General features: G+C 50.6%; 9 protein-coding genes across 9 annotated transcripts; 2 read left to right on the top strand and 7 right to left on the bottom strand.

Annotated features, from left to right (window-relative positions):
- Positions 1 to 244: 244 nt before the first annotated feature.
- On the bottom strand, positions 245 to 701 carry BDV14DRAFT_205618 (uncharacterized protein; the record flags this gene model as incomplete). Its single annotated transcript, XM_073774771.1, has 2 exons — positions 245 to 436; positions 468 to 701. 2 exons carry the CDS (start codon positions 699 to 701, stop codon positions 245 to 247), a joined length of 426 nt encoding a protein of 141 aa, XP_073622507.1.
- A 1,221-nt stretch (positions 702 to 1,922) lies between these two features.
- BDV14DRAFT_205617 (class I SAM-dependent methyltransferase) lies at positions 1,923 to 3,069 on the bottom strand (the record flags this gene model as incomplete). Its single annotated transcript, XM_073774770.1, has 3 exons — positions 1,923 to 2,308; positions 2,552 to 2,590; positions 2,673 to 3,069. 3 exons carry the CDS (start codon positions 3,067 to 3,069, stop codon positions 1,923 to 1,925), a joined length of 822 nt encoding a protein of 273 aa, XP_073622506.1.
- Positions 3,070 to 4,438: 1,369 nt separating this feature from the next.
- On the bottom strand, positions 4,439 to 5,874 carry BDV14DRAFT_205616 (O-methyltransferase; the record flags this gene model as incomplete). The annotated part of the gene is made up of 4 exons (XM_073774769.1): positions 4,439 to 5,207; positions 5,279 to 5,402; positions 5,461 to 5,587; positions 5,644 to 5,874. 4 exons carry the CDS (start codon positions 5,872 to 5,874, stop codon positions 4,439 to 4,441), a joined length of 1,251 nt encoding a protein of 416 aa, XP_073622505.1.
- Positions 5,875 to 6,438: 564 nt separating this feature from the next.
- Positions 6,439 to 11,923, top strand: BDV14DRAFT_206833 (type I polyketide synthase; the record flags this gene model as incomplete). Its single annotated transcript, XM_073775004.1, has 7 exons — positions 6,439 to 6,734; positions 6,792 to 7,092; positions 7,146 to 9,984; positions 10,021 to 10,247; positions 10,278 to 10,502; positions 10,533 to 10,586; positions 10,643 to 11,923. The coding sequence occupies 7 exons, from the start codon at positions 6,439 to 6,441 to the stop codon at positions 11,921 to 11,923; spliced, it is 5,223 nt and encodes a 1,740-aa protein (XP_073622504.1).
- Positions 11,924 to 12,060: 137 nt separating this feature from the next.
- On the bottom strand, positions 12,061 to 13,220 carry BDV14DRAFT_206831 (NAD(P)-binding protein; the record flags this gene model as incomplete). Its single annotated transcript, XM_073775003.1, has 2 exons — positions 12,061 to 12,923; positions 13,020 to 13,220. 2 exons carry the CDS (start codon positions 13,218 to 13,220, stop codon positions 12,063 to 12,065), a joined length of 1,062 nt encoding a protein of 353 aa, XP_073622503.1.
- Positions 13,221 to 13,478: 258 nt separating this feature from the next.
- On the bottom strand, positions 13,479 to 15,370 carry BDV14DRAFT_206829 (cytochrome P450; the record flags this gene model as incomplete). Its single annotated transcript, XM_073775002.1, has 5 exons — positions 13,479 to 13,808; positions 13,877 to 14,150; positions 14,215 to 14,525; positions 14,595 to 14,998; positions 15,250 to 15,370. The coding sequence occupies 5 exons, from the start codon at positions 15,368 to 15,370 to the stop codon at positions 13,479 to 13,481; spliced, it is 1,440 nt and encodes a 479-aa protein (XP_073622502.1).
- A 2,568-nt stretch (positions 15,371 to 17,938) lies between these two features.
- Positions 17,939 to 19,616, top strand: BDV14DRAFT_205612 (uncharacterized protein; the record flags this gene model as incomplete). Its single annotated transcript, XM_073774768.1, has 6 exons — positions 17,939 to 18,171; positions 18,226 to 18,499; positions 18,568 to 18,864; positions 18,950 to 19,097; positions 19,176 to 19,329; positions 19,394 to 19,616. 6 exons carry the CDS (start codon positions 17,939 to 17,941, stop codon positions 19,614 to 19,616), a joined length of 1,329 nt encoding a protein of 442 aa, XP_073622501.1.
- Positions 19,617 to 20,283: 667 nt separating this feature from the next.
- Positions 20,284 to 21,510, bottom strand: BDV14DRAFT_184545 (nitronate monooxygenase). Its single transcript, XM_073770522.1, has one exon. The coding sequence runs from the start codon at positions 21,480 to 21,482 to the stop codon at positions 20,415 to 20,417; it is 1,068 nt and encodes a 355-aa protein (XP_073622500.1). The 5' UTR covers positions 21,483 to 21,510; the 3' UTR covers positions 20,284 to 20,414.
- A 165-nt stretch (positions 21,511 to 21,675) lies between these two features.
- BDV14DRAFT_193708 (MFS transporter/fungal specific transcription factor domain-containing protein) lies at positions 21,676 to 25,412 on the bottom strand (the record flags this gene model as incomplete). Its single annotated transcript, XM_073771817.1, has 5 exons — positions 21,676 to 23,285; positions 23,837 to 24,027; positions 24,090 to 24,221; positions 24,272 to 25,258; positions 25,318 to 25,412. 5 exons carry the CDS (start codon positions 25,410 to 25,412, stop codon positions 21,676 to 21,678), a joined length of 3,015 nt encoding a protein of 1,004 aa, XP_073622499.1.
- Between the last annotated feature and the right edge of the window lie 1,174 nt (positions 25,413 to 26,586).

Raw genomic sequence — 26,586 nt, 5'->3', positions numbered from 1 at the left:
TCCATAACACTAGATTGAGAGAACCCTCGTCCGTGTCTGAGCAAATTTTCTTGCTCATATGCACGGGGCTTCCTATGCACTCGACAAGAGCTTCTTCGCAGTCGGACCATTTTTGAGACACCTGCTCACATAGACCCTTGGATCGAGCACAGGCGGACTTCCGACAGGTCTGGGCCTCTTCGGCGCTGCATGTCTTCACGCACCAAACAATTGTTGTAAGATCACCTTGCTTTATTGTTCGCATCTAGTATCCGGATGCACAGGTGCCTTGCGGCTGATACTGGTTTCGGCATTCCCCTGACCACTCGTTGCAGGTGATGGGGGAGTCGACTCGCTTCTTCAGGTTGGCTGCAGATCGGCCGCGCTCCAGCGTTGCCTCGCTGTCTGTCCCGCCGGGTACGCAGGTGGAGGTGGCATTGAAGTCAATGCAGGCGAACTGGATATTAGTAGAAATCGTCGCCGCAGACGATATCGGCGTCGTCGAAGCGGAATATAGTGGTGTTGGTGACGGCCCCGCCGCCCTTGTAGACCGTTGCAAAGACCGTAGCCAAGGCTTTATCGCTAGTCGCGTTGCCATTGCCAATGCTGCACTCGACATGGTCGCTGGAACGGCCCTGGGCGCCGTAGAAGGTGACAGCGGCGTTGGTGACTAGTGTCAAGGAGAGGAAAGAGCAGAGTCTAAGTACGGAAGGGGAGAACATCTTGGCTCTGGCTGGAGGACAATGTTGAAGCCGTCTTTTGAAGAGAAGAAAGAGTTGTGTTTGTGAGGGTGGGATGGAGCAGGAGAGATTGGCTGAAGCTTCCTATACTCTCCTGTGACTAAAATCTCCAGGGATCCCATGTCCTGAACGCTAGGATTGGCGTGGTCCCTTCATTGGGGATCCTCGGGCTGAACATTGAGGGGCAATTCATCCCTACAGTGACGCCTGTCATCTGTAAAGGCTATGCTTCTGAATTTCCAGTCTCGAGTGAGGTCCGTGTTGAGGTAAAATTGGGGCTGGGTCTTTCTTGTTTATGCATTTTCTGTGAACGTACTCAAGATGATTGCTGCTTTAGAAGATGCATTCAGCGAAGGGCCGGATTGAGAAAATAGTGTGATTGAAGCGAGACGAAAGAGGGACCTTCCAGGATGAACCAGATGCAAAACATCTGAATTAAGAAAGATTTTCACGTAGCCTCCTTACGTTTAAGTAGAAGGAACGTTGCACAGCTTATAATACCAAAGTTAATAGCGGCAGGAGGTACGTAAATGACTTTGGACATTAATGACATTGGTCTGACTGGTGATCAGTGATTTGTCCTACCGGTATGACAGTATATGGCAGTCTATGATCATCACTGATTATCAATCATTGCAGCTATGTGGTAGTCAACTGGAGTGAAATACCAGACACCTCGTCAGCAAGCGTGATAAAGTTTAGATAATTGTTCTTTTATATCACGAGACCATATAAATCCCAGTATAATTGTCGGATTGGCTCTTCTTGCATTCCCATTTCCTTTCTAGGGTACACTTTGTTCCTATCTCCTTCGTTCCTTTCCCAGCCTGATGTTACCCTAGTTTTTTTGTCTGGAATCTCATTGTTTCCCCATGGTCAGTTGTTACTAGAGAGCATTAAACTAGATCCATTGCTATTGCCAGGATATAGAGGATTGTGTAGTGAGCGCCCATTTTGGCGATCGAGTGGACAGCCTGAGACACTCGTTACTAGTTACTCAAAGACCTACAGATAATGCACCCATGGACATAGACAATAACAAGACAGCACTAATCAAACTAAGGGCCGACGAGGAATTAGAATTATCGAATCGCAATCCCGCGAGGTACGTCACACGCCGCGCGTCGTACCCATTAACTCTGCCCTATGTATCCAATCCCACTGTTCCTGGATATAAAAATATTCATATCATCGAGAAGAAAATCACCCCTTCCTCGCAACAGCAATAACAGCCTCAGCCTCCAAAACCCCCTTCCCATCCTCCCCAAGCACACTATTGACATACTCCCTCACAGCCCCCACAACCTTCCCCTCATACGCCTCGCGCTGCTCAGGCGTCCAGAACTTCTTAATGATAGCAGGAACAATCATGGTGCAGGCATCGACGAGATCGTCGGGTGTCATACGGCATTTTTTCACGTCCACGCTTGTCTGGATATCGGCGAACCCGGCCGTCTCGAGGTACGAGCGCACGCCGGACTCTGTGGGCCAACCGCTGTCGATCAGGTTGAGGATTTCTTCGCCGGGGTAGGGGAGGGAGGGGGAGAGGTATTTGTGAATTGCGGTGCGGGTTATGGTGAACCAGCCGCCTGGTGGGGTGGGTTGGTTAGTTTGTTATTGATGTTGTGAATAGTTGTGGTGATGGTGTTCAGGGTAGATAAGGTGTACGTACAGTATTTCCAGAGAGAGATTGCTAGTGTTCCCTTTGGCTGAAGCATTCTGAGGCATTCTGATGACGAGGAACATAGACCGTAATTAGTCGTGCGCAGTCAATTGATAAGAATAGCAAGCGAGAAGAAATATGCTTCATGAAGAACAGATCTCATACGCACCTTTAAGAGCAGCCTGCGGATCAGGAAAGAGATTGAAAGCTGGATCGCAAATGACCATTAGCCCATACGTTCTCCCTTCAACATCAAATTTATAGTGCAGCATAAAGCCAGCGAGACCTACCAAACCCCGAAAAAATATGTGTAAACGCAGAACTCTCCAGCCCCGTATCCTGGGAATCAATAATCCTCGCCTCAGCATTAACCCAGTCCTCCTCAACAATCCTCTTCTGGAGATACCCCAGCATAGACTGGGACATGTCGCCGCAGGTCAATTTCCAGTTGTTCAGTGTCTCCTTATCCAGCGTGTTGTAAAGCGTGCTCGTAACCGCACCGGTACCGCACGCATTGTCGAAGACGACGAGGGGCTTGAGTTCTGAACTGGTTATGCCCGATGCTGCGACGAGGGCTTCAGCGTGGAGGTCGCTTATCATTGTTGCGGTTTTGTAGCGGGATGCGAAGTAGTTGTCTTGCATTGCTTCGCCGCCGCTGGCGGATTGCTTTGTGGTTGAGGCTGGCATGTTTGGGATGGGGATGTTTCGTGAAAGGGGAAGTGGTTGTAGATTGGAAGGTGGGGTGGATTAGGTCTTGTGGGATGTGTATAGCTAATGGCTGGGTTCTGCTCTGCTGCTTATATACCTAACTTCCTAGAATTGGAGAGGGGATGGCTATATCTAGAACAAGCCCAGGGCCAACAGCAGCATCGTCTCCAACAAACCATCCATGCAGCAGGCCAACTACTTCTCAACGCTCAATTATGCCTATCAATTGAACCTCGGAGGTCACCCGGTTATACGCCGTATTCGGTATCCCCGAATTCCATCCATTCCTATTTACCGAGAAGGCGAGTATAGAACTCACCGGTGTTCGAATGCGAAATCGCTTACCAGCTGACATTACAGGGGTGTTAGATAGTTCGATTACCGAGGATGTAGAGGGCATACCGTGGCGCCAAGTCAGCGTAAGCGTGTACGTATATACCTTACCATAATGCACCTAGTAGAGGCATGGCGTGAAGAACCCCACATCTACTGACATACCTTATCGTGCTCGGATGACTGGACATCGAATATCTAGGGTAAGGGTTCAGGAAGTAATCCTTCGGAAAAGATTACCATCCCAGCTCCCTCCGGCAAGCTAAGCCCTTACCATACGCGCCTGCAGATCCTGATCCTGATCCGAGAGGCGCGGCGCAATCCTTCCATGGTGGCACGCAGCTCAACCGTGCAGAGTGCGGAGTACATTTGCTGCTGTTGCAACTCAAGCCATTGATGGATAAACCATCCCTGCTCATATAGCCTCATATTGCACCAATCAGTCTCCCTTGCACCCAACGGTCGACCGGGTACTCGGATAAGGGTTTCTTCAGGATTGATCCTATCACTCCAGCTTATCAGGCAGAGGCAGGGATTAGGGCAGTCAACTAAGAACTAAGGACCAACCCTGCGCTATTGGAGATTACCCGGATGCGCGAGGAGCGGTGCGTACCGGAAATCCTTCCATCTCGGGTATTGCTGCTATTCGTCCATGCGGAATGTACTTTTGTTGTAGGGCTACTTGGCCTTTCATTGTTGTTGGGTTGTTCTTATCGGCCTCGCCTCGCGTCAGCCACTGATTTTGGAGTTCACACCACCAAGCACCAACCATCAACAAAATCATCTATTGCTCGCTGCGCTCGCAAAGATAGTAAAATATGCAAAAAAAGAACATACAACAGCTGGGATTCGCATGTGGTCACCCACCATACTACTAACCAGCCGGCGTGTGGCTTAAGTACGGCTGAGCGGACGGGAAGCCCTGTTCTCCACACCCTGTGGTCGTATGTACTAGCCTAATTGAAGAAGTGGTTGATATCAGACAAAATAATATAGCGCTCTAAAAGAACCCTACCTACTGCTTCACTTTAGCCTCAAGCAACCCATGGCAGTACCCCTCACACTGGTGGACATCAACCAGCTCAAGCCCAGCCAGCCCCAACACGCCCCTCCACTCCTCCAACGTCCTCTGCTTAGCGCCTATCGACATCATAATCAGATCCATCCAGCCCTCTTCAATGCCTGAGTTCTGCTCTGGAACGATAATTTCCTCGATTAGCAGCCGTGAGTGGGCAGCCATTGCTCCCGCGATGTTCTTTAGAATCTGCACTACACTCGTCTCGGGCCAATTGTGTAGGCAGCGACGAATGAGGTAGATTAGGGCTCCGTGGACGGGCTGCGGAGTGAAAAAGTCATACCCCAGAGTCTGTATGCCTTGCAGGTGGGCAGCGGAGCCAAGGCTAGCGATAACATCAGCCCGATCTTCAAGAATAAACCGGCCTGGAACGTCTCCGGCTAACGAGCGAATGCGCGCAATTGCCTCGCCCTTGCCGCCGCCGACGTCGACGGCCAGAATGGTGTTTGACGTGGGGTTTGCTGCTGAGAGTCTTTCATTGAACGGAAATAGATCGATCATCCAGATCAGCTCGAGGGTTTGCAGGGTCATTGCGTCGTTGAAGGCTTGTAGTCGCTTTGGGTTGGCGGAGAGGTTGGCGAACATGCTCTTTCCGCCTGTTTGGTGGGTGTGCGTGTATGGGTTGTCGATTGGGGAGCTTGGGGATTCCCATGATTTGAGCTGCAAGTGCTCGTGGAGCTTGAGGTGCGCGGGCATGTGGTCGTCCATGCTATGCATTTAAAAGGTCAGTTGGGGTATGATCCGAGTGTAGGAGTTTCAAGAGGGGAGAGAGTCACTGACGAGAACCGAAGCATGCCCTTTATCTCAGGGCGTCTGAAGACCTTTGAGAAGGAAGTCTGTCGGTATGAATCTGGCCCTGTTTGCTCAAGCGGTCCGTAAAGGGAGGCATGCCTTAGTAAACGGCCTGGATAGGATGTTAGCACCAAGACTGCACAGAACGCTCGGCAGCTTTGGCAACATACCAAGCAGAGATTCGTTGACCTGCAATGTCTCTGACAGTTCCTTTGTTGTGCGAGGCGTGCCATCCAGGGGAAGCTCATCGAAAATTCCCATTTCCAACAATGATCTCACTGTCCCAACATGAGCGGTCTATCGGCCAGTTAGAAGTTGCGATTGCAGAGGGGCTTGGGCTTAGAGATACTGACCTGCTCAAAACAGGGCGCGGCCGCATCGATAGGGCCTTGAGCAATTTGGAGGAACTTGTATGCCTCCAGGACCAAGGCTCTTCGCTTCGCCTCTTTGGCGCACAGGCTTCTCACATCCTCGCCAGTCTCGGAAGTGTAAATGGATTGAAAATCCTTCGCAGCAATTGTTACAGACTCTAGAGCCTGCTGGACTGACTGGAGATATTCTTGGGAATCATTCGGGTTTTCCATATTGGTGACGAGGGGCTGTGCGATTAGGAAAAAAACTATGTGAATCGAATAGTGTATCTCCTGCACTGGTATGTGTCACTACTGCGCGCGCCTTTTGTATTATTTGGCAGCATACCGATGCTTCGATGTTCGATATCATCCTTTTCACCTGCGAGGTATACCCCTGCTCGGGAAACCTCACCTTGCAGAATTGGGGAATACCTGCATAAACGCACATGAAAAAATTCCTGCAACAGTAACCCACCCAAAAATTGAAGCTTATGCGTATCGTAGATAGCGTAAGTTAGAAATAATAGGGCATTACCTATTCATAATCATCTACAGGCGAGTAATGCTTACTAGTAATGAGGCAAAGTAATAGCTGCACCCCAGTCCTTGTAAGCGATGACAAGTGTAAGCAGAGATCTGCGTCTCAGATTTCGATATGCGATGGCGTGATGTTTGCCATGGAGGTTATAAGATCGGTCATCGAAGTTGTCAAATTGGAGAAGACCCTATTCATATGTTTCTCTCCTTCTCCGCAAAATCCTTCTCCGAAAGAAAATCCGCCCTTGAAGTTCAACCATGAAGGTCATTTTCTTCAGCAACAAATTCCCAATAGAGGACCCCTCGGAGTTGTTTCGCTCTATCAGAAGGAAAGCGCAGTCTGCCCAGCATGTCATCCTTCGCCAGCTACTCGAGGAAGCCACAACAGCTGTTCGGGATGAGATCCGCCTGCTTCCTTCTGAGCTACGGGCTGTTGTGCCTCCTTTTAATTCTATTCTCGACCTGACGGATTCGTGGGATTGGCACCGGGGACCGCTATCGGGGACGTTTGAATGTGTTTTTCTGTGCCTTGCATCTCTGTGTCATTTTGCCGGGTAAGTCGTCATGACAACCTATCTGATTCGAATGTACTCGGTGTTAATGGTGCGCAGGGACTATGAAACGAGACCCCATGCTTTCAACTTCACAAAGGAAAACTCTGTTTTCACAGGACTAGGCTTGGGCTTTCTGGCTGCGACAGCAATCGTCGCATCGCCATCGCTCTCCGATGTTCCGAGAACAGCTGCGGAGGTCATTCGAATTGCCATGAGAACAGGAATCGTGTTATACCAGCGATCCCAAGACCTCGAGCCCCAAAGCCTTGACTCGCCCCCGCAAAGCTGGACAACGCTGGTGAAGGGACTTGGTGAAGAGACTGTTCAAGGCGCACTTGATCGTTTCAACGAATCTTCAGTAGGTCAAAGCAAGCTGAATCTATCACTAACGCGCTTGCTGACTGAAATCAGGGAACATCGGGCCCAGGAAAGATCTACATAAGCGTTGTAGAGCCAGATGGCAATGTCTTCATCAATGGGCCTCCGAGCAAAATGCGCCAGCTTTTCAATACACCAGGAATCATCCAGTCTACTCCTCGAGCGCCATTGCCTGTGTATGGGGGGCCGTGTCATGCAGCGCACTTGTATGACCGCAGCCATGTTTCGTGGATTGTGCAGCACGTCCAGTCTGACATTGCCCAGAGAGACTGCTCTGATGCGGCGCATCTACTTTCAATGGCCGATGGACAACCTTTGGTTGCGCAGACGGCCTTAGAGCTCTTCGAGTCTGCAACAAATGTCCTGTTGACAAAGATTATTCGCTGGGTCAACGTGATCACTGGTCTTAGTAGGGGCATACAACAAGACAAAGACAGCATAGAGAGTCTGGTAGAGAGCTGCGGTAGCTCCGTTGCTGTCGATGACATAGTGAGGATGCTGCAAGAAGATGACCCTGATCGTACTCCCGGCAAAAATGATCTGACGCAGTGGCTGACGAGGAAGACAAACACACCTCCCAGTGATGAAGGAACCGAGAAGATTGCCATTGTCGGCATGTCATGCCGTTTACCTGGAGGAGCGGATGATCTGGAGCGGTTCTGGGAACTTCTTGAAGACGGCCGAGATGTCCACCAAACCGTCCCTGCCAATCGCTATAATGTTCAAACACATACAGACCCAACCGGTCGACGGAATAATACCAGTAATACTCCGTTCGGTTGTTTTATTGACAGCCCAGATCTGTTTGACTCTGGCTTCTTTGACATGTCCCCTCGCGAAGCGGCGCAGACAGACCCTACTCATCGCCTCGCTCTTCTTACTGCCTATGAAGCGTTGGAGCACTCCGGCTACGTTCCTGGGCGGACACTATCCACTACCAAAGATACAGTAGGAACTGTATATGGTGAATGCTCTGACGACTACCGTGAGGCCAATGCTGGTCAGGACATCGACATGTACTTTATTCCAGGCAATTATCGAGCATTCGCCCCGGGCCGAATAAACTACTTGTTCAAATTCTCTGGTCCCAGCTATAGCTGTGATACGGCTTGTTCGGCTAGTCTGGTGGCAGTGCAGATTGCCTGCTCTACTCTTTCTCGTGGTGAAGCAAACATGGTTGTTGCCGGTGGCTTGAATGTTCTGACAAGCTCAGATAGCTTTGCTGGTCTGAGCCGCGCATACTTTCTCTCCAAGACTGGCGGATGCAAAGTATTTGACGATGGGGCTGACGGCTATTGCAGGGCAGATGGGGTAGGATCCCTAGTCCTCAAACGCCTGTCCGATGCGCAGAAAGACAACGACAATATTTTGGGAGTGATTCTGGCCAGTGGCACCAATCACTCCTCTGCGGCGGTTTCTATTACACACCCCCATGCACCAACTCAAGAAAGATTATACCGGAATGTGCTAAGACAGGCGGGAGTTGCGCCGTCTGACGTGGATCTTATCGAGATGCACGGCACTGGCACACAAGCGGGTGATGCAGCCGAAATGACATCTGTTACCAACGTGTTCAGCCCTTCCCGTCGAAAAGAAAAGATGTACATCTCCTCAGTGAAGGCCAATGTAGGGCACGGCGAAGCAGCTGCAGGGATAACGGCATTGATGAAAGCTTTGCTGATCTTCCAGCATAACGCCATCCCGAAGCATGTGGGAATCAAGACGCGCCTGAACTCCAAATTCCCTGACCTCGAGAAAATGAATGTTCATATCCCTCAAGAAACCGTGCAATGGCCCACTCGACCTGACCGCAAGAGGTACATCATGGTTAACAACTTCAGTGCCGCGGGGGGCAACACCGCGGTCCTGCTCGAGGAGCCTCCGGAACGACCAAAGACCAGCCTTGAAGTACCTGGAATGAATTTTGTGGTTGCGACATCGGCAAAGAGCTCTCTGTCATTGCACCGTAATATCGGTAAACTGATTGAGTTCCTCCAGGAACATTCAACTTCCATTGATCCAGGTAGCCTGGCATACACGACCACTGCCCGTCGTATACACCACCAGCACCGCATTGCTGTTCATGGTACTTCAATACCAGAAATTACCAGGAAGCTCGAACAACGTCTAGTCAATACGGTTGATGTTGGAAATCATCGAAATACAGCACGGTCATCTATGGCCTTTGTCTTCTCCGGCCAGGGCAGTTTCTACACAGGCATCGGCCGCGACCTGATAGAACAATATCCACCATTCGCAAGGGAAATCGATCGCCTAGATCATCTCTGTCTGCTTCACGGGTTTCCGTCCATTCTTCCGTCACTACGCAGTCACCCTAGCTCTGAGGTCACTCCGCTCGAGGCACAGCTGACAACCGTCTGTGTGCAAATAGCCCTAACACAGCTATGGAGATATCTCGGAGTGAGACCACATGTTGTTATCGGCGCCAGCCTAGGCGAGTACGCCGCTCTCCATGCAGCAGGCGCCCTCTCAGCCAACGACACAATATATCTAGTCGGACAACGGGCGCTGCTCATGCAGGAGCTGTGTACCGCCAATAGTCATACTATGCTGGCGGTGCAGGCAACAAAGGATGAGATTCAGGAATCCGTGCCGGACCGATCATTGTACGAGGTATCTTGCATCAACGCAAACAGAAGCATCTCCATCGCTGGGCTGCGAAAGAACATTACAACTGTCAAAGCCGCCCTCGATTCCCATGGTTACCGGTCAACAGAGCTGAACGTCCCCTATGCATTCCACTCGTCACAGATGGATCCCATCCTGGAGCGATTCGCGGAAATCACTCATAAAGTCACATTCCGTCCTCTACAGTCATCATTCATATCTCCACTTCTCGAGGATGTATTGGGTGTGAAGGATCAGTTCCCTCCGTCGTATATGGTAGACGCAACTAGAGGCACCGTCCGATTCTCCGATGCACTACAGAAAGCTCATAATCTGGGTCTGGTAACAGCACAGACGGCTTTCTTGGAGATAGGCATCCATCAAACCTACAGCAATGCTGTTCGTTCTACCATCCCAGATCTAAGTATCGTGGTCCCCAGCCTCAGGTCAGACCAGAACAACTGGCATACACTGGCAAGCACAATGACCACACTCCATGAGGCCGGGGTCTATCTTGACTGGGACGCGTGGTTTAAGCCGTTTGAATCAAGCCTTAGGCTACTTGATCTTCCGAGATACCAGTGGAATCTGAAGAGTCACTGGATCCAGTATAATGGAGATTGGCTACTCACCAAGGACAAGGCCATTGTCAATTCTAATACCGGGGAAGGAACTCGAGGGGTGCCTGCACCTCCTGGCCTTCGAACGCCGCTTCTTCATCGGATCATCGATGAGGACTTCTGGACTGATGGCGGTAAAGTGGTCGTTGAATCCAATGTTCATGATGAAGAGTTCTATGGCGTTGCGTCTGGGCACAGAATGTGTGGGAATCCAGTGGCCTCCGTGGTATGTTTATTCCTACCTTCGCTACATTCGGCCAACACTAACCTGTCGTCTTTTAGTACTCATACCCGGATATGGCTTTATCAATAGCCAGGTATATGTTCACGAGGATTAAGCCCGGCACCGACCTACCAGCAATAGACTTTGGTAATGTTCAAGTGATTGAGGGACTGATACCACGAAAGGACCGCTCCAAGCCTCAACACGTTCAGATTCAGATAGAGACCCCTAGTTGGAGGAAAAGCAAGGGAGCCATGCAGGTTTCAATCAACCGGGTGGCTGACTATGATAATTCCACCTTGGAAGAGCTAGCAACAGGAACAATCTCCTTTGGCAATCCCATTAACTGGCTATCAGAATGGGAAGGCATCGCCCATCTGATAATGAGCCGCATCAAAGCTCTCAATGACCTCGTAAGAGAGGGCCGCGCAAACCGCCTCACGCAGGAGGTAGTCTACACTTTGTTCAAGAACGTCGTCGAGTATTCCACTCCTTACCGCGGAATTCAGTCTGTCGTCGTCCACGGTCTTGAAGCGGTAGCCGATTTGATTCTACAGCCAACCGAGCCGGGACGGTGGCCAGCAGCGCCACCACATCACATTGACAGCATCGCACATGTTTCTGGTTTTGTCCTGAATGCCGGGACTGCACCCGAGGTTGATACGGCCAATACCGTCTATGTAATGGAAGGTTGGAAGTCCATGCGCTTCGGAAAGACCCTCGTCCCGGGGAGACTTTACCGCTCATACGTCCGGATGGGGCCCGTCAAAGACAACTCCGGCTCCTTCTCGGGGGATGTCTACGTGCTTGATAGTGACGAGGTAGTCGGGATGATTGCCGAAGTGAAGCTCCGCCCGCTGCCCAGGATCCTGATGCGCAGGCTGTTTGACTCTACCCCGAGTGGCCAACCAAAAAGCCATTCCCTTGATCCCGCCCATAAGCCCCTAGACACTCTAGCAATGGGGAGCAGAACAGACACCCAGGATACATCAGACAGTACTCCCTCAACACCAGCTATATCCAGATCTTCAGCAAGCACACCCCCAAGTCCAGACCTGCCCATTGCGAAGCCATTGGGACCCGAAGCACCGACAGCCGTCAGGACCGGAGCTGCTTCCTCGCAGAAAAAGCAAGATGTTCTCGTCCTCATCGCGTCAGAGACAGGAATTGACATGGCAGATATACATGACGAAACGCACATCTCTGAGTTAGGCATCGATTCACTGCTTTCGCTTGTTCTGCTGGAGAAGCTTGCGCTGGAGTTTGATTTGCGGTTGCCGGGGAGCTTTTTTTTGGATTTCCCTACTGTGGGGGCTGTTATGGGAGAGTTGGATTCTTGATAAGAGTTGATGGTTTTGTAGGTAGCTTTTTGGTTCTCCCGCGATATGGCCAATCAAGCCATTCCATAAAGTCTGACTCACGCTCTTAACCAACGTTCCCCACCCCCTAGACAACAAGACACCTTATCTCACCACATCTTCAAACAAACGGGGCCCACTGATTTTCACACCAAGCCCAAAAATTTTCCCCATACCCCAACCCACCTTGCTCTATGGACTCACCAGCCCTAATCAGATCCTGCCGCGGCGAGTCTGCATCAGGCCGAATCCGACCCCAGGGGTTAATATAAGACCCGCTCTTTTCAAGCGTGACATCAGGCGACAAACCCGCAAATAGTTCCGTATACGCCCCAAAGACCGGCTCCGAGAGCATAACGCGATTCATAAAGAACATCACAAGGGCCGGAGTCCCATCAAAGGACGCCGTCTTCAAGTACCCCGGATTCAAGCAGACACTAATGATTCCGTCCGCCGCATACCGGCGTGCAAACTCGCGGCTCAGAAACCAGGTACCGGCTTTTGATGCCCCGTAGTTCTGTATCGGCTTCCAGTTGCTGCCTTTGTCGAGGAGGGTAAAGTCTAGTCCTAGTCCATTCGGCGGTGACCCGGCCTCTGCTAGGCCGCTCGAGGTCCAGACCACGCGTGCTGTCTGGGGCCTAGTGGAGGATGGAAAAGAGGAAGCTGGAGTCGCTGCCGCGGCGGCTTGCAACTGCGGCACTAGCAGCTGGGTGAAAAACAGGGTTGCGATGCAATGGAAGCCAATCATGGGCTCGAAGCCTTGCGCTGTGCGCTGGCCGGGTGTTACGCGATTGGCGCCCGTGCCGGCGTTATTCCAGAGTACGTCTAGTTTGGACTCTTGCTGGGCGAATGATTCGGCGGCGGCTTTGACGATGTGTAGGTCGTTGAGGTCCAGGTGTAGGAATTTTAGCTGGCCGCTGGTTGTAGGGTCTTGGGATTTGGCTCCAGCTGTGATGGCTTTGATGGCGGCTTCTACTTTGTCCTGCGTGGTGGGGATTTGGGTGTCAGCGTCGGGTATGGTGGTACCTTAGCTCTGGGCTCGGCTTTGGGAAGAGATTGTCAGCTTCGGCATACTGACCTTAGAGCGGGATGCGATATACACTGTAGCGCCAGCGGTATACAGGATCTTGCAAAGTTCAAGACCAATACCTGCATTTCCGCCCGTTACGATAAACACTCGCCCACGTTGCGAACCGGCGGGAACGTCGACTTCGGTGAAGGGTGGTTTGGGCGGGTATATTTGGGTCAGAGCGGCACGTATGCTGAAGAAAGGCGACATGGCTGTTTTTTCTGGTGAGGTTGGAGCAGAGTTTCTCTTTGTCGGGGTGCTGGATAGAGTAAAGTGAGAGCACCCTTGGGGGCTGGCTGCTTTCTAGAGAGATGCAGAGATCTGAATATGAGAACCTGCAGATGTACCAGTAGCATCGACAAGCCTATTCGTCCGAAAAGAATTTTTATGTTACGTAGTCCTGTATATACCAACACCTCCATTCTCCTTACCCTCATCATTTCCACCGCCAGCCCCGTACTTAAACAACTAGTGCCCCTCCGTCCTGGTCGACAAAGAAACAATGACATCCTCCCCTTCAGCCCAACTCAACACCCCCGACGCCTTCGCCAAATCAGCCCGCGGAAAGCTCTGGTCCCCATCAAGGCCAACATGATACTGTCCCAACAACAACGCGACAAAAGTAAAAACAGCTTTCTTGGCTAAAAATCTCCCAGGACAGACATGCTTTCCTCCGCCCCAAGGCCGATAGGATATGTTTGTTTTTAGGGTTTTGTCGTTCAGGAATCGACTTGGTTGCAGTTTTTCCGGCGTTGGACCCCAGGTGCTTTTGTTGGTGTGGAGGTGGTGGTATATTATCTAGTTATACTATGAGTAAACACAACTAAATAGAACAGAGATGGAACAATTGGAAGAGTAATACTTACCAGGACTTTGCTCCCCTCCCTCAACACCTTACCGCCAACGGTACTCGTCTCGGAAACATACCGCGTCATTGGGCTCGTCACGACTAGTCGGAGGACCTCGCTGTAGAGCGAGTCGAGGAGGGGGCATTTCTCTGTTAGGTATGTGTGATCAACGGACTTTGTTTGCGGGTTAAAAGCGGGTCGGATTTCGGTTGCTATGGCCTCGAGTAAGGGTTTGTCGTAAAGGATGTGTGCCAGGAGCCAGAAGGAGAGCTTGTACATGTTTCCGACAATACTAAATACGGTTCAATCGGAGTCAGCAAAAATACATCCAAAGACGAAAGGAAAAAGAAACGCACGAAGAGGTATGCAACATAAACACCTTGCCAATCTCCCCATTACCAAGGCCCAACCCCCTCAACAGCCCCTCAACAGCCTCAACCCAGAAATTACCATGTCCTCGCTCGGTTGGTGGGAGACTAAAATACCCCTCAAAGAGCCCAATCATATCCCCCTTCGCAGAAAGCATATCCCTACTCAGAAACCCAGGAAGACCCATAAGGAACTTCCAGCTCGACTTCTCCCAGGCTATATATCGGCCTGCGAAATCTGGTTGGAGGTCGGCAATTATGTCGCCGTAGTATGATATCACTATTCCGTTGACGAGAGTCTGAGTGCAGAGGTTGTTCAGGGATAGTGATATTGTCTTGGTTCCTCCTGTTCCTGTGTTAAGGCCTACGGTTGTGGGACTGAGGATTTCCGTCATGCGGGGGATTATATCGCTCTCGATGAATGTATTTAGTCTGTCTCCGGGACTAAGGTGTTGTCTGTATAGATCGAGGATTGTGTCTGTTGCGTCGAGGATGCCAGTACCTCGTTGGGCTTGCGCTTTCCCCTTGCCCTTGCCATCCTCATGCGGATTCACATTGGTATAAGGAAGAAAGAGTCTCTCGACAGACGTCTTAGATATCCCAAATTTCAGTAATAGGTCCTTTGCCAATGGCTCGAGAGTAAACGCCGTTGACCGTCTATTGACCTCGGATACGTCAACGGGGTCTGTGATTATGTATAGCGTTGAGCCAAGGGATGTAAGGGCGAAAGGGGGTTGAGCGTTGGATCGTTTGCTAAGACTCTGTTTAGATGCTGTCCACTGTATGATCTCGGAATATAAAGAATGGGTGACAACGTTGCCTGAGTGATGGTTTTATCAAGGCCGCCGGTGAAGGTAGAAAGCGGTCCTGTAGGTATCGTTTCGTGAGTAGATTGTTTTCGATGAACGGTATACGCATTGATCGGGGAGGGTGTACGTACCAATAACTAAACAAAACCGGATTCAATGATAGGTCTTACGTAGCAATGACAGCCGGACTAGTCGGGTTAAGGGAAGTACGCACATGGAATCCAATAGGGCACCTCCTTCGGCTCCTCTGGATGCAAAATTGGCTGAACTGTGAAGCGCCATATCCTCCACATGAGAATGGCGAGCACTGCTCCACCGGCAATTATCGACAACATTCTAAGAACCACTTGAACATGCTCAGCTTATGGCGTTATTCGTGTGCGTATGACAAGTTGGAGAGTGGGAGTAACCTTTGAACTGCCGCTACCTTTGAAGATCTTGATGGTGGGCAACAGTATGCGTGTTGAGAAAGTTGGAATGTCAGCTGGAGGCGAGAATCTGGTTTCGACGTGGCAGCCGTGTGTGTTGACCTCACGGGATGCAAGGAGCGCTATTCCTTCAGCGCCCTAAAGTGTTCCCTCTGCTTGCTAGGTGCTGGTGGCTAACTAATGCATATGATAGCCCTACTATACCGGGCGACGAAGTCAAAAGGCAACTACCCCGGGGCGCATAAGCTTGCTGCAGTACACCTGCGGACAACTCATCGCCAACCTCGGCCATCGACAGTCTATGGTACTTTTGAGACAGCAAACAAGGAAATCATACCCAATGGCACCATAATCTTCGACCGAACCCTCCACCGAGCCCTGCAGACGACGTTACATCATCCTTCACCCCGCACAGGGCTAAAGCATGTCAGATACCTCAATCCGTCTCACTGCATGCCATGACGCCTTTTGGCCCCCAACTGTGCCCTGAAAGCTATAGCCAAGACAGGTATTTCCATTCTGTCCAGGGGTTAATCAGGGCTGAAGAACTTCTCCGCATTTATGGATGTCAGTGCGGCTTACTGCCCAGGGTTGAGTGGTGGGGATCTAGATCCATGATCATTCTTGGGTAGCGGCAGATGTAGCCAGTTCAGCACGCCATGATGTTTGATCCCTGTTGCGCGGCAAAGAGCCGTATACGGTGCGGAGTGTAAGACCGTGCTTTCTGGACAGAGGTTGGTTTAGACACCGGGCTGGTCATAAATACTCCTTCCTTTTCCCGCTGTCGTATGCTCAAAGCGAAGTACAGCTAGACAAGTTTCAATCCAAATCTCGAGCAATCTCAAGAACCATCACAGTATGTTAGCACCCTGTGCTGCTTCGCATCCTCTCTAGTCTCCTCCCTGACCCTCGCTAACCAGATCTGCTTACCAGATCTCCAAAGTTTCCAAACGAACTACTGTATGTTCAACGATTTCAGGCGCAGAACCGACACCATAGCACGCAGAGACACGCCTAAGTTTCCATTTGGCATGACTGACTTTTGTTCACAGATACTTGACAAAATGTGGCCTGGTGTCGGATACGGTTCTCCTGGAGGCGAAGCTGGTGGTGGCGAGGATCTTCCCAAGTAGGCTTTTGGCCAAGTTGAGGTGTGGTGGGGGAGGAAGACATAGGCGGGCTTCACGTGTACTTGTCTATCATTAAATCAGCCCAATTATTCTCTTCCTATGAAGGGTCTGTCCTACCGTAGTGTTGATTGTAGTTGTAGTCTTCCAAATTCTTCACAAACACTATAGGAACGCAAACTCATCAAACCCCAGGGATCCTGGACTTGAATCAATCTATCCAGCCCACCGCACGGTTGTCAGTCCTCAGCCGCGCCCCCTGCATTACGCAATCAAGCGTCAACATTTCTTGCGGGGTAAATACAGCAGCCAGGAGCGTTCTAGCTGAAGCCTGGTTTCTCTCAACCTCACCTGCGTCTTGTAGCAAACGGTGGTTCCCAAGTGCACCGGTATTGAAGGCAAGTGCACGATGTGATCTAGGTCGGCATTGCACTCGATAAGGCGGCGCGCAACCTCAAAGAAAGTGTCATCCTGACTCGTCGGCTGATTGAGTTGTTTGCAACGCTCGTTGGCAAAGAGAACGAATAACCCCCATGGTGTTTGCCCGCCATATATGTGAACCGGCTCGTTAGGGTCGGCGCCTCGTTGAAGGAGAGCAGCCACGAGGTCTGTCTCAATTCCCGCAACTTCGCGATCTCGAAAGTACGGGAGGTCGGTTGGTGTTACCCTTGTTGGGCGAAGCGCGTAATTTAATAGAGGTCGGTCTCTCTTGTGCAGTTTCGTTGGGTCGCGGTCAAGGGTATACTCTAGATAGTTTACCCTGACTATGTCGACGAGGATGCTCCTTGGCATTGGCATAACTCCAGGTGAAGGGAATATTTCAACGCCATTCAATTGTTCGTTTATGATGTGCCGGAGGTCCCTGTCAACCAGTTTATATCAGTCGTTGGGGCCAGGAATGATACATTTACCCGGCCGTAAGTGTTTGCGACGCGATCATATCTTGTTGAAGCAATTTGGAACAGACAACCCTCCGAAAAGCATGGATTAGCACATCAGCCCGTTGCTTTTCCAGACTGAGGCATGAATACGTGATCGTGAATCATTTGGAAGGCAATTTCAATTCCTCCAAATCGAGATAGAGCAAACGCTTACCGCTTCAAACCCGTCAAGCTTTATGTACTGAGGCACGGCAGGCTAATCGGAGTATTGAGTACCACTATCCCTATAGGTAGCTACTCCAACGCGATGAGTTCATCTTAGACAATATGGCGTGCGACAATGTCTCCCCACCACGAGCGTGCAATCCAACACCAGCCCATAAATAAGCCAAGACCATATAAATCACGCTTTCGACCCTACATATGACTGTCCAAAGCCGGAATAAAGTTCTGTCCTACCGCGCGTCATGGCCGAGCGTACCCTAAACGTAGCAATCATTGGCGGCGGCCCCGGCGGTCTCGGCGCCGCAATCGCGCTATCCCAAGTCCCCTTTGTGAACGTCACCCTTTACGAAAAACACCCTGAGCCCCGAGAGGCGGGGGCGGGGATAAGTCTCAGCATGAATGCATGGAAAGTACTCGATCTACTAGGTGCAAGTGACGGTGTTAAGGGCGGGTCAAAGACGAATACGCATCATCGGTATGTTTATATTTATACGGGATTCGAGGCATAATAATCTAATGGGGAGAATAGGAATGCCTACTCAGGAGCCATCCTCAGCGTCACGACCAATCCCGAGAATAGTCAGGGCCACGCCCGCGGCGCAATTCGTGCGCGGAGAACAAGGCTACAGACTGCGCTTTTGAGCAAAGTACCGGATGTTATAATCCAGTTTAGCAAGAGGCTTGTTCTGCTTGAGCATGTTGGACGTGAGAAGGGGGATGGGTCAAGTGGGATCCGACTAGTTTTTGAAGATCAGACGCAGGCCATAGCGGACCTTGTTATCGGTGCTGATGGGATTCATTCTGTGAGTGCATATTTCTCCCTCTATCTCTATATCTACCTCTTTATACTTGACTGAACTAACAGCGGCAGGTCGTGAGGAAAACTCTCTTCCCTACCCATGAGTTGCATTTTACAGGGAATACTGCCTTTCGCGTTCTCGTTCCCAGGGCGCGTCTTCTTGAACGGGGGCTTGAAGATATCACAAATACTACATCCTGGTGGTGGGGAAAGACAGGGCATCTCTACTTCTCGGACGTGGATGATCTCAAAGAAATAGAAGAAGGAGGGACAAATTCGACTCCACTATTTGAAATCACGGTCAGATCTTACAATGAGCCTGATACACCCGGCACTGTTCCATGGGGTATCCCTGCGTCTAATGAGAAGGTTAGGGCGCGTGTTGAGGCAAGTTACCCTTCACTAAGGATGTGGGTTCCATTTCCGTCTCAGAACTGATAGTCTACGATTATAGGAATACGACCATAGAATCTGCGACGCAGTAGACACAGTCCAAGAAGGTCAATGGAAAGAATTTGCTACATTCGCGGGGCCGCGTCTGGAGCGGATAACTGGTTGGGGCAGAGTAGCTCTTATCGGGGATGCGAGTCATCCGTTATCAGGTATGTATATGCCTATGCTCACAAGTTTCCTAGATAAAGGGCATTCGAAGCATTGTGCTAAATCAATGTACGTATTAGGCGCATTTGGCTCCGGAGCAACATTCGCCATGGAAGACGGCTGGATTCTGGCGCGGGCGTTGGAGTATGTCTACAGCCTTGATTCGTCCGGTGAGGCTATACAAAGGGCTCTAGAGATGTTCGAGGAGATAAGGGCACCGTACTATGACCGAATGTAAGTTGACCATCTGCAGCCCATTCCACTAGGAATGATGCCATGCTGACCTCGTATTTTACAGGTACACACATCTCGATGAAAGTCGGCAACAGATGCAACGGTTTCAAGCGGAGAATCCGAACGCAGACTTTGACATCATCTTGCGGAATAAGATCGATACCTTTCTTTACGGGGATAAGGACTTTATATACAAGAATGATATCCAGAGGGTTTGGGAGGGGTATGTTGCGCTGAGGGAGAAGGAGGAGCAGCAGCAGTCGATATTGGACAATGCCCGACTCTAGCGTGGCGTTCTAATACCTAGGTGTATAACTACGATGGTTATTTGCTTTCTGTGGCTGCAGGATAGAGAGAGGGCAGGTAGGCAGGAAGACAGTTAGCAATGGTAGGGGGTATCAGGAATCTCATAGACAGAAGAATACATCTCCGACCTCTGATCACAATTCCTCCAGATATCCCTCTAGCAATAGCCGTGCAACTTCTCGTACCTACAGAGGGCAGGATGAAGTATGCCGGCCCCGTCGAGGAAGGGTGCCACAAGGCGAGGCGGATTGAGAATGACGAATCTACTAATTTAAAGATACTGACCTTGTTCCGCGTGAGCTCGGATCTGAAGGGTGTCACTCGGTCCACGGTCAAGGTGAGGTGTCCAACGAAGTGCAGTCATACATACCCAGGATTACCACCGTCCGCGCTTATGGTACTCTTGCCGCATCCGAAGTGTGAGTCTTACGGGCTTAACAAGTCATGTTTCCATACTGTCGACACCCAGACCTTGACTATCACGAACCTAAACGCGAGCTTGTACTCGGTTCTGAACGGGTTCAAGGCAATAGTGTGTAACCTGGCACACCTAAGTATCCCAGGATTCCGGGGATTATATTTGCCTAGGCTATTTACGAAGCTACCTAGGTTTGAGGCTGGAATGCTCAAGAAGGCGTGCGATAGAACGTGAGTCAAAAGTCGATTCCAGTCTGCGCTGACTTGGACCTGGTTCAGTGAATCTGAAGGCTATGTATGTGCGTACGTGTGTATGGCTATATTGTAGAGCGTTGCATGGTACTCAATACGTAGTAAACTACCTACTCCAGTAAAACTCCAGCCCTGGGCTCAATATACTCCAGAACATCAGAAACAATCTCCCCAGCACCCTTTACATCCCTAATCAATCCAACCGACATCCCCGCATAAGTAGCTAATCTCCCCTCAGGACCCCAACCCTCATCACCCCCCTTCGCAGCCTCATCATGCAAATCCTTTAACTCGTCAAAGCTCTTTCCCTGGCGATGCTCGATATACGATTTGTTAATAATTGTCCGCGGACTGTACTCCCTAGGCCACCCATATGTCCCACGGAGGTGATTATAGAGTAATGTCCTTGTCGTCGAGGATGCGCCCTCATTTGCACGAATAATCTCCCCCTGGTACCCGCTCGCAATGCGTGCCTCGGTCGAAGCAAGAAATCTCGTCCCCATTGCAATACCACTAGCGCCTAGGCATAGTGCAGCGAGTGCGCCTCGTCCATCTGTGATTCCGCCTGCCGCGACGAGCGGGATATCATTTACTCCGCTGGAGGCCAGTAAATCGGCAACCTCTGGAAGGAGAGAGATCAGTCCGGCTCCATCATTTGCCCTTCCATGCCCACCGGCCTCAGATCCCTGAACGACGATAACGTCTGGTCTTTCGGCGTCGTTTGAAATAAGACTGCGGACTTCAGAGACCGTGCCGGTCTGCACCCAGATTTGCGTACCCGGTGACGATGTTCGCAGGCGACGAGACCAGGTATTTAGATCTGCCTGACCGTTTTGAGGTGCGAAGAGCCATGCAGCACATGGTCTGTACTTTTCCACTGCGAAAGATGCGACCTCGAGATTGTCGTTCCAGAGTTGGAAGCCTGGTCCTACGGGGAGGAGGGCTGATGGTTTGGCATGTTCAGAATTGCGGAAGAAGGGTTCTTTTTGCAAAAGAGATGAGATTTCTTCGAGATCTGTAAGTGTATCGCGTGTTTTGGCGCCGGGGCCGAGGAAGGCGAGCCCGCCGGCGCGGCAGACGGAGACGGCTAGGGTTGGGCCGGACATTATGCGCATGGGCGCGCTGATTATTAGGGGTTTTCGAGCCCATGGATAGAGTTCGGACAGTCTTTTGGACATTGTGAATTCTTGGTTGCTTGTTTGTGAGTAGAAATGGAATGAGCTTTTGGCATGGAGATTGCTGTGGTTGTCCACCCTCGTGCTCGGTGACGTAAGTCACCGGAGAATGCGGTTATTGCGGAATTTATCGTACAGCAAGAACATTATCTTTCGGCTACAGCATTTGAGCCAAAGTCCAGTACAAAACCGTCTTTCATGACGGATTCAGGTCAACTCCAGGTGCCGACCTCAGCATATCCATATCCAGGAACTGCTCAATATCCAAACCCTGCAAGCTAGGCATATCGGCAACCAGTTCGCCCAAGAGCGGCATTTCTTCGAGATGAGAGATGCCGTTGAGTATGGGTGTCTTTGCACGTGCCGTAGAAGTGATCGTACTAGTTTCTTGTGGAGAGTCGCCGTCGAGAACACTGCCTAGCAATTGTGCATCGTGGTATCGTCGCTGCTGGTAGAGGAAGACCAGGAGTCTAGCGGTTGCATAAGCCTCGCGCATGGTAGCGGTGTTGTATGTAGATGCCACCAGTTTCAGCGTTTCCATTGCTGACGGGAGCAAAGCGAGAGAAGCGCATGTATCCAGTTCGAGAAGGATTGTGATGATATGGAACGGGACATTCGCCGTATGATGCCATGGACTGCAGTCTGCAAGCATTGTATGTGCACTTTGAAGTGCTTTTCGGAATTGGTCCAGGACACGGTCGGCAATAGCCGGCGAAGTATTCATGTTGAGGAGTTGGAGCCGGCGTAGGATGCAAAGAACCACGTTAGTCTGAGCCATGACGGAAGGCGGTTGGGTGTGCGTCCTGTCCAGGACCTGTCCTAAAGACCACTGTAGTTCGCTTTCGTCATGCGTCTCTTCTGGATCTAGACTTGCGGAGACAGGGAGGAGCTCTAGGAGTTCCGCCGTGAAGTCGCCTGGGCGAGGTGTCACCGGTAGAGACAAGTCGGCTTTCAATGGTACCTTTGACAGGCCAAGATCGTAAGACGACCACATATTTTGGTGCACGGCAACGCCGATTAGGCGTCTTTGAATGTCGGGTTCACACTTTGTGTTTGGAAGGCCAATGCCGTCAGGTGTCTCGTGGTGAAGACCTGCTGCTTCAATGAGGTGCATCAGATTAGAACTGGCGAGCCAAGCTGAGTATGGCGGTGCGGTCATTCGCATATAGACGACTCGCAACAACCATCCCGTGATGAGGTCCACCGAAGGCGCTATGAAAGCGTCATAGCTCTCTAGAGATGATCGAGCACATTCTTGGAGAAGTAGCTCCGTCACCTTGGCCGTCCGCTCCGAGAATAGCAGTCCCAAGGCTCCAACGCCAGCAAGTACACTGTCGTAAATGCTGCCAGCACTAATCGAGAGCCATCTGGTACTTAAGCGCTCGAAGAATGCTTCCTTGTCAATAAAGCCATAACAAGAGTCAACCTTACCAAAGTAGACATTCGCAAGCTGAGTCATTTCATCCTTGGACACAATATTGACGATCGGCAGGCCGGTCGCAGCTGTTGACAGACCAGACGGCAGATGCCGTGCACCCAAGTTCCACCCGAAAAGATTCAGTCGAGGCGCATTCATAGGATCAACCTTAAGTCCCATCTTTCGCACAAAGGCAGCGCCGGAATTCGCAGAGAGGCTGCGGACGACAGTTCGCGGGTGGGCTGTGCCTTCAGGTCCGTCAGTCGATGGAACCGCAGTAGTATTTGTAGAAGGTGCAATTGGCGATATAGCGGACGGTCTTGATTTGGTGTTTCGCTCGGTCCCGTAATGGCAGTCGTATCCCCAGCTGGTACATGTGTTGCAGGGCTCTCCGCCATCGCACTTGCGCTTCCGCTCGCGACAAGGTTCGCAGGCTTTGCGCGCGCGCTTGCGCTTGAGCTGACCCGCTTGTTCCGCCATTTCCTATAAATATTCTGTCGGTAGTGGAATAAGTGAAAGGAGGAGGGAGGAGATGTTGTTGTGGTCGGGATTGCGGAGTTAAGAACGGAACTTGCTAATGCAGGTCACGGGATCACATATGCATTCTTGTTGATGAGCATAACTCTGGCCCTTGAACTTCTGAGCACTGGAAACTGGGTTTCTTCCCTGGTTGAACAGGCACTCATTTGAGAAAAGTAGCGAAATAAGGCGTTGTGGGAGGATATCAGTACTTCACAAGAGACGACCTCAATACTACTACCATGTGTTGCGTCTCTATTAACATTCGATCCTGATAGCAACTAGGAGTAAAAATGAATGAACGTTCCCTTTCTTCATTGAATTACATGTCTGTATCATAGTTCGCTTTTTTGTGTAGTGCTCGTGTCTATATACGGCCATCAACCCACAAGCGTAACCTTGAGTCAGGGCGCAAGCTTACTCTTCTCCCGAAGCAATGACCCGTATCTCCTGAAAGCAAAAGGGATAGGAACCATGATCAAAGCCAGACATCCAAGCAGGGTACCAGCCCACTGCACGCCGAGGTTGGCGAACATCTGCTTCGAGAAGAGCGGGAATCCAGCCGCTACGCTGGAGCGAAGGATAATGTTTGCGGCGACGGCTGATGCTGCTCTTGATCGAAGATGGCATGTTAGTTTGGGACGTAGTCAAATGGTAAGATGGGGGAGACTTACAGGGGCAGATATGCGTCGACGAGGTAGATGAAGCATGGGAAGAAGATGCATAGGATGCCGAAGCCTATTGGTATACCTGCGGCGGTGGGAACCATCCAGTGGATTGATGGGGTATTTACAGTCCATGCAAACCTGGTATCAATGTCAGGATGCGTGGTTGATATTTGCAGCATGAGACTTACCAGAAGATTCCGATAACAAACACCGGAGCACCGACGGCTGTTGGGGCAAGACGCCACTCAGGAACAGCTGTTCCCCCATTTGCCATGAGTTTCTTCGCATACACTGAGCTTTGTGAAATAATAAAGCCGCATGCCAGTACTTGGCCAATGATGAGACCAATAAATGCAAGCCCAGCAATCCCCGGACTCATCCCGTAGACCGTCTCAAAGACATACGGATACGCCTCCAGCAGTGCGTAGACAATGCCGTATATGAAGGACATATAGAGCGATATCAACAACAATACCGGCTCATTCACAAGCATTTTCAACGGACGGGTAAAATACTTCCTTGTCAACTCCACAAAATCAAACTCAACCTCTTCCATCTTAGCATGAATCCCCCAATTCCCCGTCTCCCGCCTTAACCTCGCTGCCTTCGAAACCAGCAAAGCAGGCGCATACGTCTCCCTCAACGACCCCAAGAATATAATACCACTTGCAAATCCCATAAAAGCTGGAATATAAAGCGTCCACCTCCACCCCAAACCACACTCCACAATGAAACCCCCAATAAACGGCGCACAGAACGGTCCAATAAACACCGTCAGAGCATAAAGCGCCATAACGTCCCCGCGATGCTTACTATCCCATAGATCAGACAGTACACCGGGAACAACAGAAAGTTGACTCGCGCCAAATACCCCCGCGAAGAAGCGGCAGATGATCAGCGTCTGGATGTCCTTCGCTGCAGCCGAGCCAATGGTGAAGATTGCGCCGCCTAAAATGCCGATTGTTAGTGGCCATCGGCGGCCGATGAGTTCTGAGGCCGGGGCCCAAAGTACGGGGCCGAATGCGAAGCCGAGCACGTAGAGGGTTGTTCCCAATGTACCGACTTCTGAACTGATGTTGAAGTGTGCGCTTGCGGTGGCTGTGCCGGGGGCGAAGACTGCGCTCGTGAATGAGGCTGTTAGGGTTCCGAGGCAGGAGATTGATGATATGTAGACTCTGGAGTAAATGTCAGTATTGCCTGATTGCCTAGCTCTGGTGCGTACGTATTGACTCACTTGCTTGAGAAGCTCCAGTTGAAAGGATGCGCCAAGTCATCTGGTCCGTCGAACTCAACGACGTAGTCACTTGTATCAGGTAAGGCAGGGGGCATAGGCTTTCTTCCTCCCATAGATAATGCTAGCTGGGGCTTTTCGACACTACCATAGCCCTGCTCGAGGTCTAGTGAAATTGATCCATGGTTCGACGGCATCGTCGGGCTGTCCATCTTGCCTTGTTTGTGTTTCTGTTAAAACTGTCGTGCTAGTCGCGAGCATTGAAGTGTACTTTATAGTCTGAGTGATCTGATATGAGTCAACTCGGCCGATAAAAGCCCCCCAGAAGACTGTTGTCGCCATTCGGATGCTGCGGGTATTGCGGATCCAGTGGGCGCATAGTGCGAATCAAGTCAGGTAGCAGGTGCTAGATGAATTGTGATAGCAAATTCCAGGAATAGTTATGTCTGCTGTACTCTCTGAGCTACGCCTCGGCATAGAGAGCATTGGACTCGCTTCAGTGCTTGTCACATGATAGCCTCAAAACTACCTTACATGGCCCCGAGTTCAAGAAAGCCCACTGACAATGGTTGGCTTGAAAGGCTCACCAGACAGGCAAAGTAAAAACACACTTTTCTACATTTATGCACAGTAAGATTTTACTAATGATCTCTGTAACCAGACAAAGGGCCCTGGTAGAACAATGTGTAGTGTAGTATTCCTCAATGAAATGTATCATGATGACAAAGGATAAAGGGCAGTCACACTGAGTACTTATACAAATCGTCTGTTTAGAATAGAGGAAGAACTAGAGGGTACCGTACTCGCCAACGCCCAGAGTAAACCCTTGCGCTGCATCGTCATGGACGATGTCAACGAACATCTACCAATTCAGAGAATGCAAGATGCGGCTTCTCGCCATTCTTTAATGCTTTATGTTGGCGATGAGAAACGTCTATCCTACAGCGCTATGATATCTACGTCTTTGCGACTTGGCAATAACGGACAACCATTTGAGGTTGCGCCTCAACCAATAGCGGAGGAAATAAGGGTGGCGGAGGAAGTTATTCCTCGTGGCTTGGAGATATGCGGCTACCGAGGGCGTTTGTGATACACTGGAGGTCCGTCTGACGGGCTATTCTTCGGGGCCCGATGTAGATCTTGACGTACAAGGTCATATTTACTTCTATCCAAGAACTTTCTTTCATCTTTCGAGGTCAGTTTGTAATGCGAATACTACTATAATCTCCTTCATCTCAAGGATATTATAGTTTATTTAGGTAGATGCGCTAT

The sequence above is a fragment of the Aspergillus stella-maris genome, assembly GCF_047715825.1.
Source record: "Aspergillus stella-maris strain CBS 113639 unplaced genomic scaffold BDV14scaffold_100, whole genome shotgun sequence".
NCBI lineage: Eukaryota > Fungi > Ascomycota > Eurotiomycetes > Eurotiales > Aspergillaceae > Aspergillus > Aspergillus stella-maris.
This window is presented reverse-complemented; position numbering and strand designations above follow the sequence as displayed.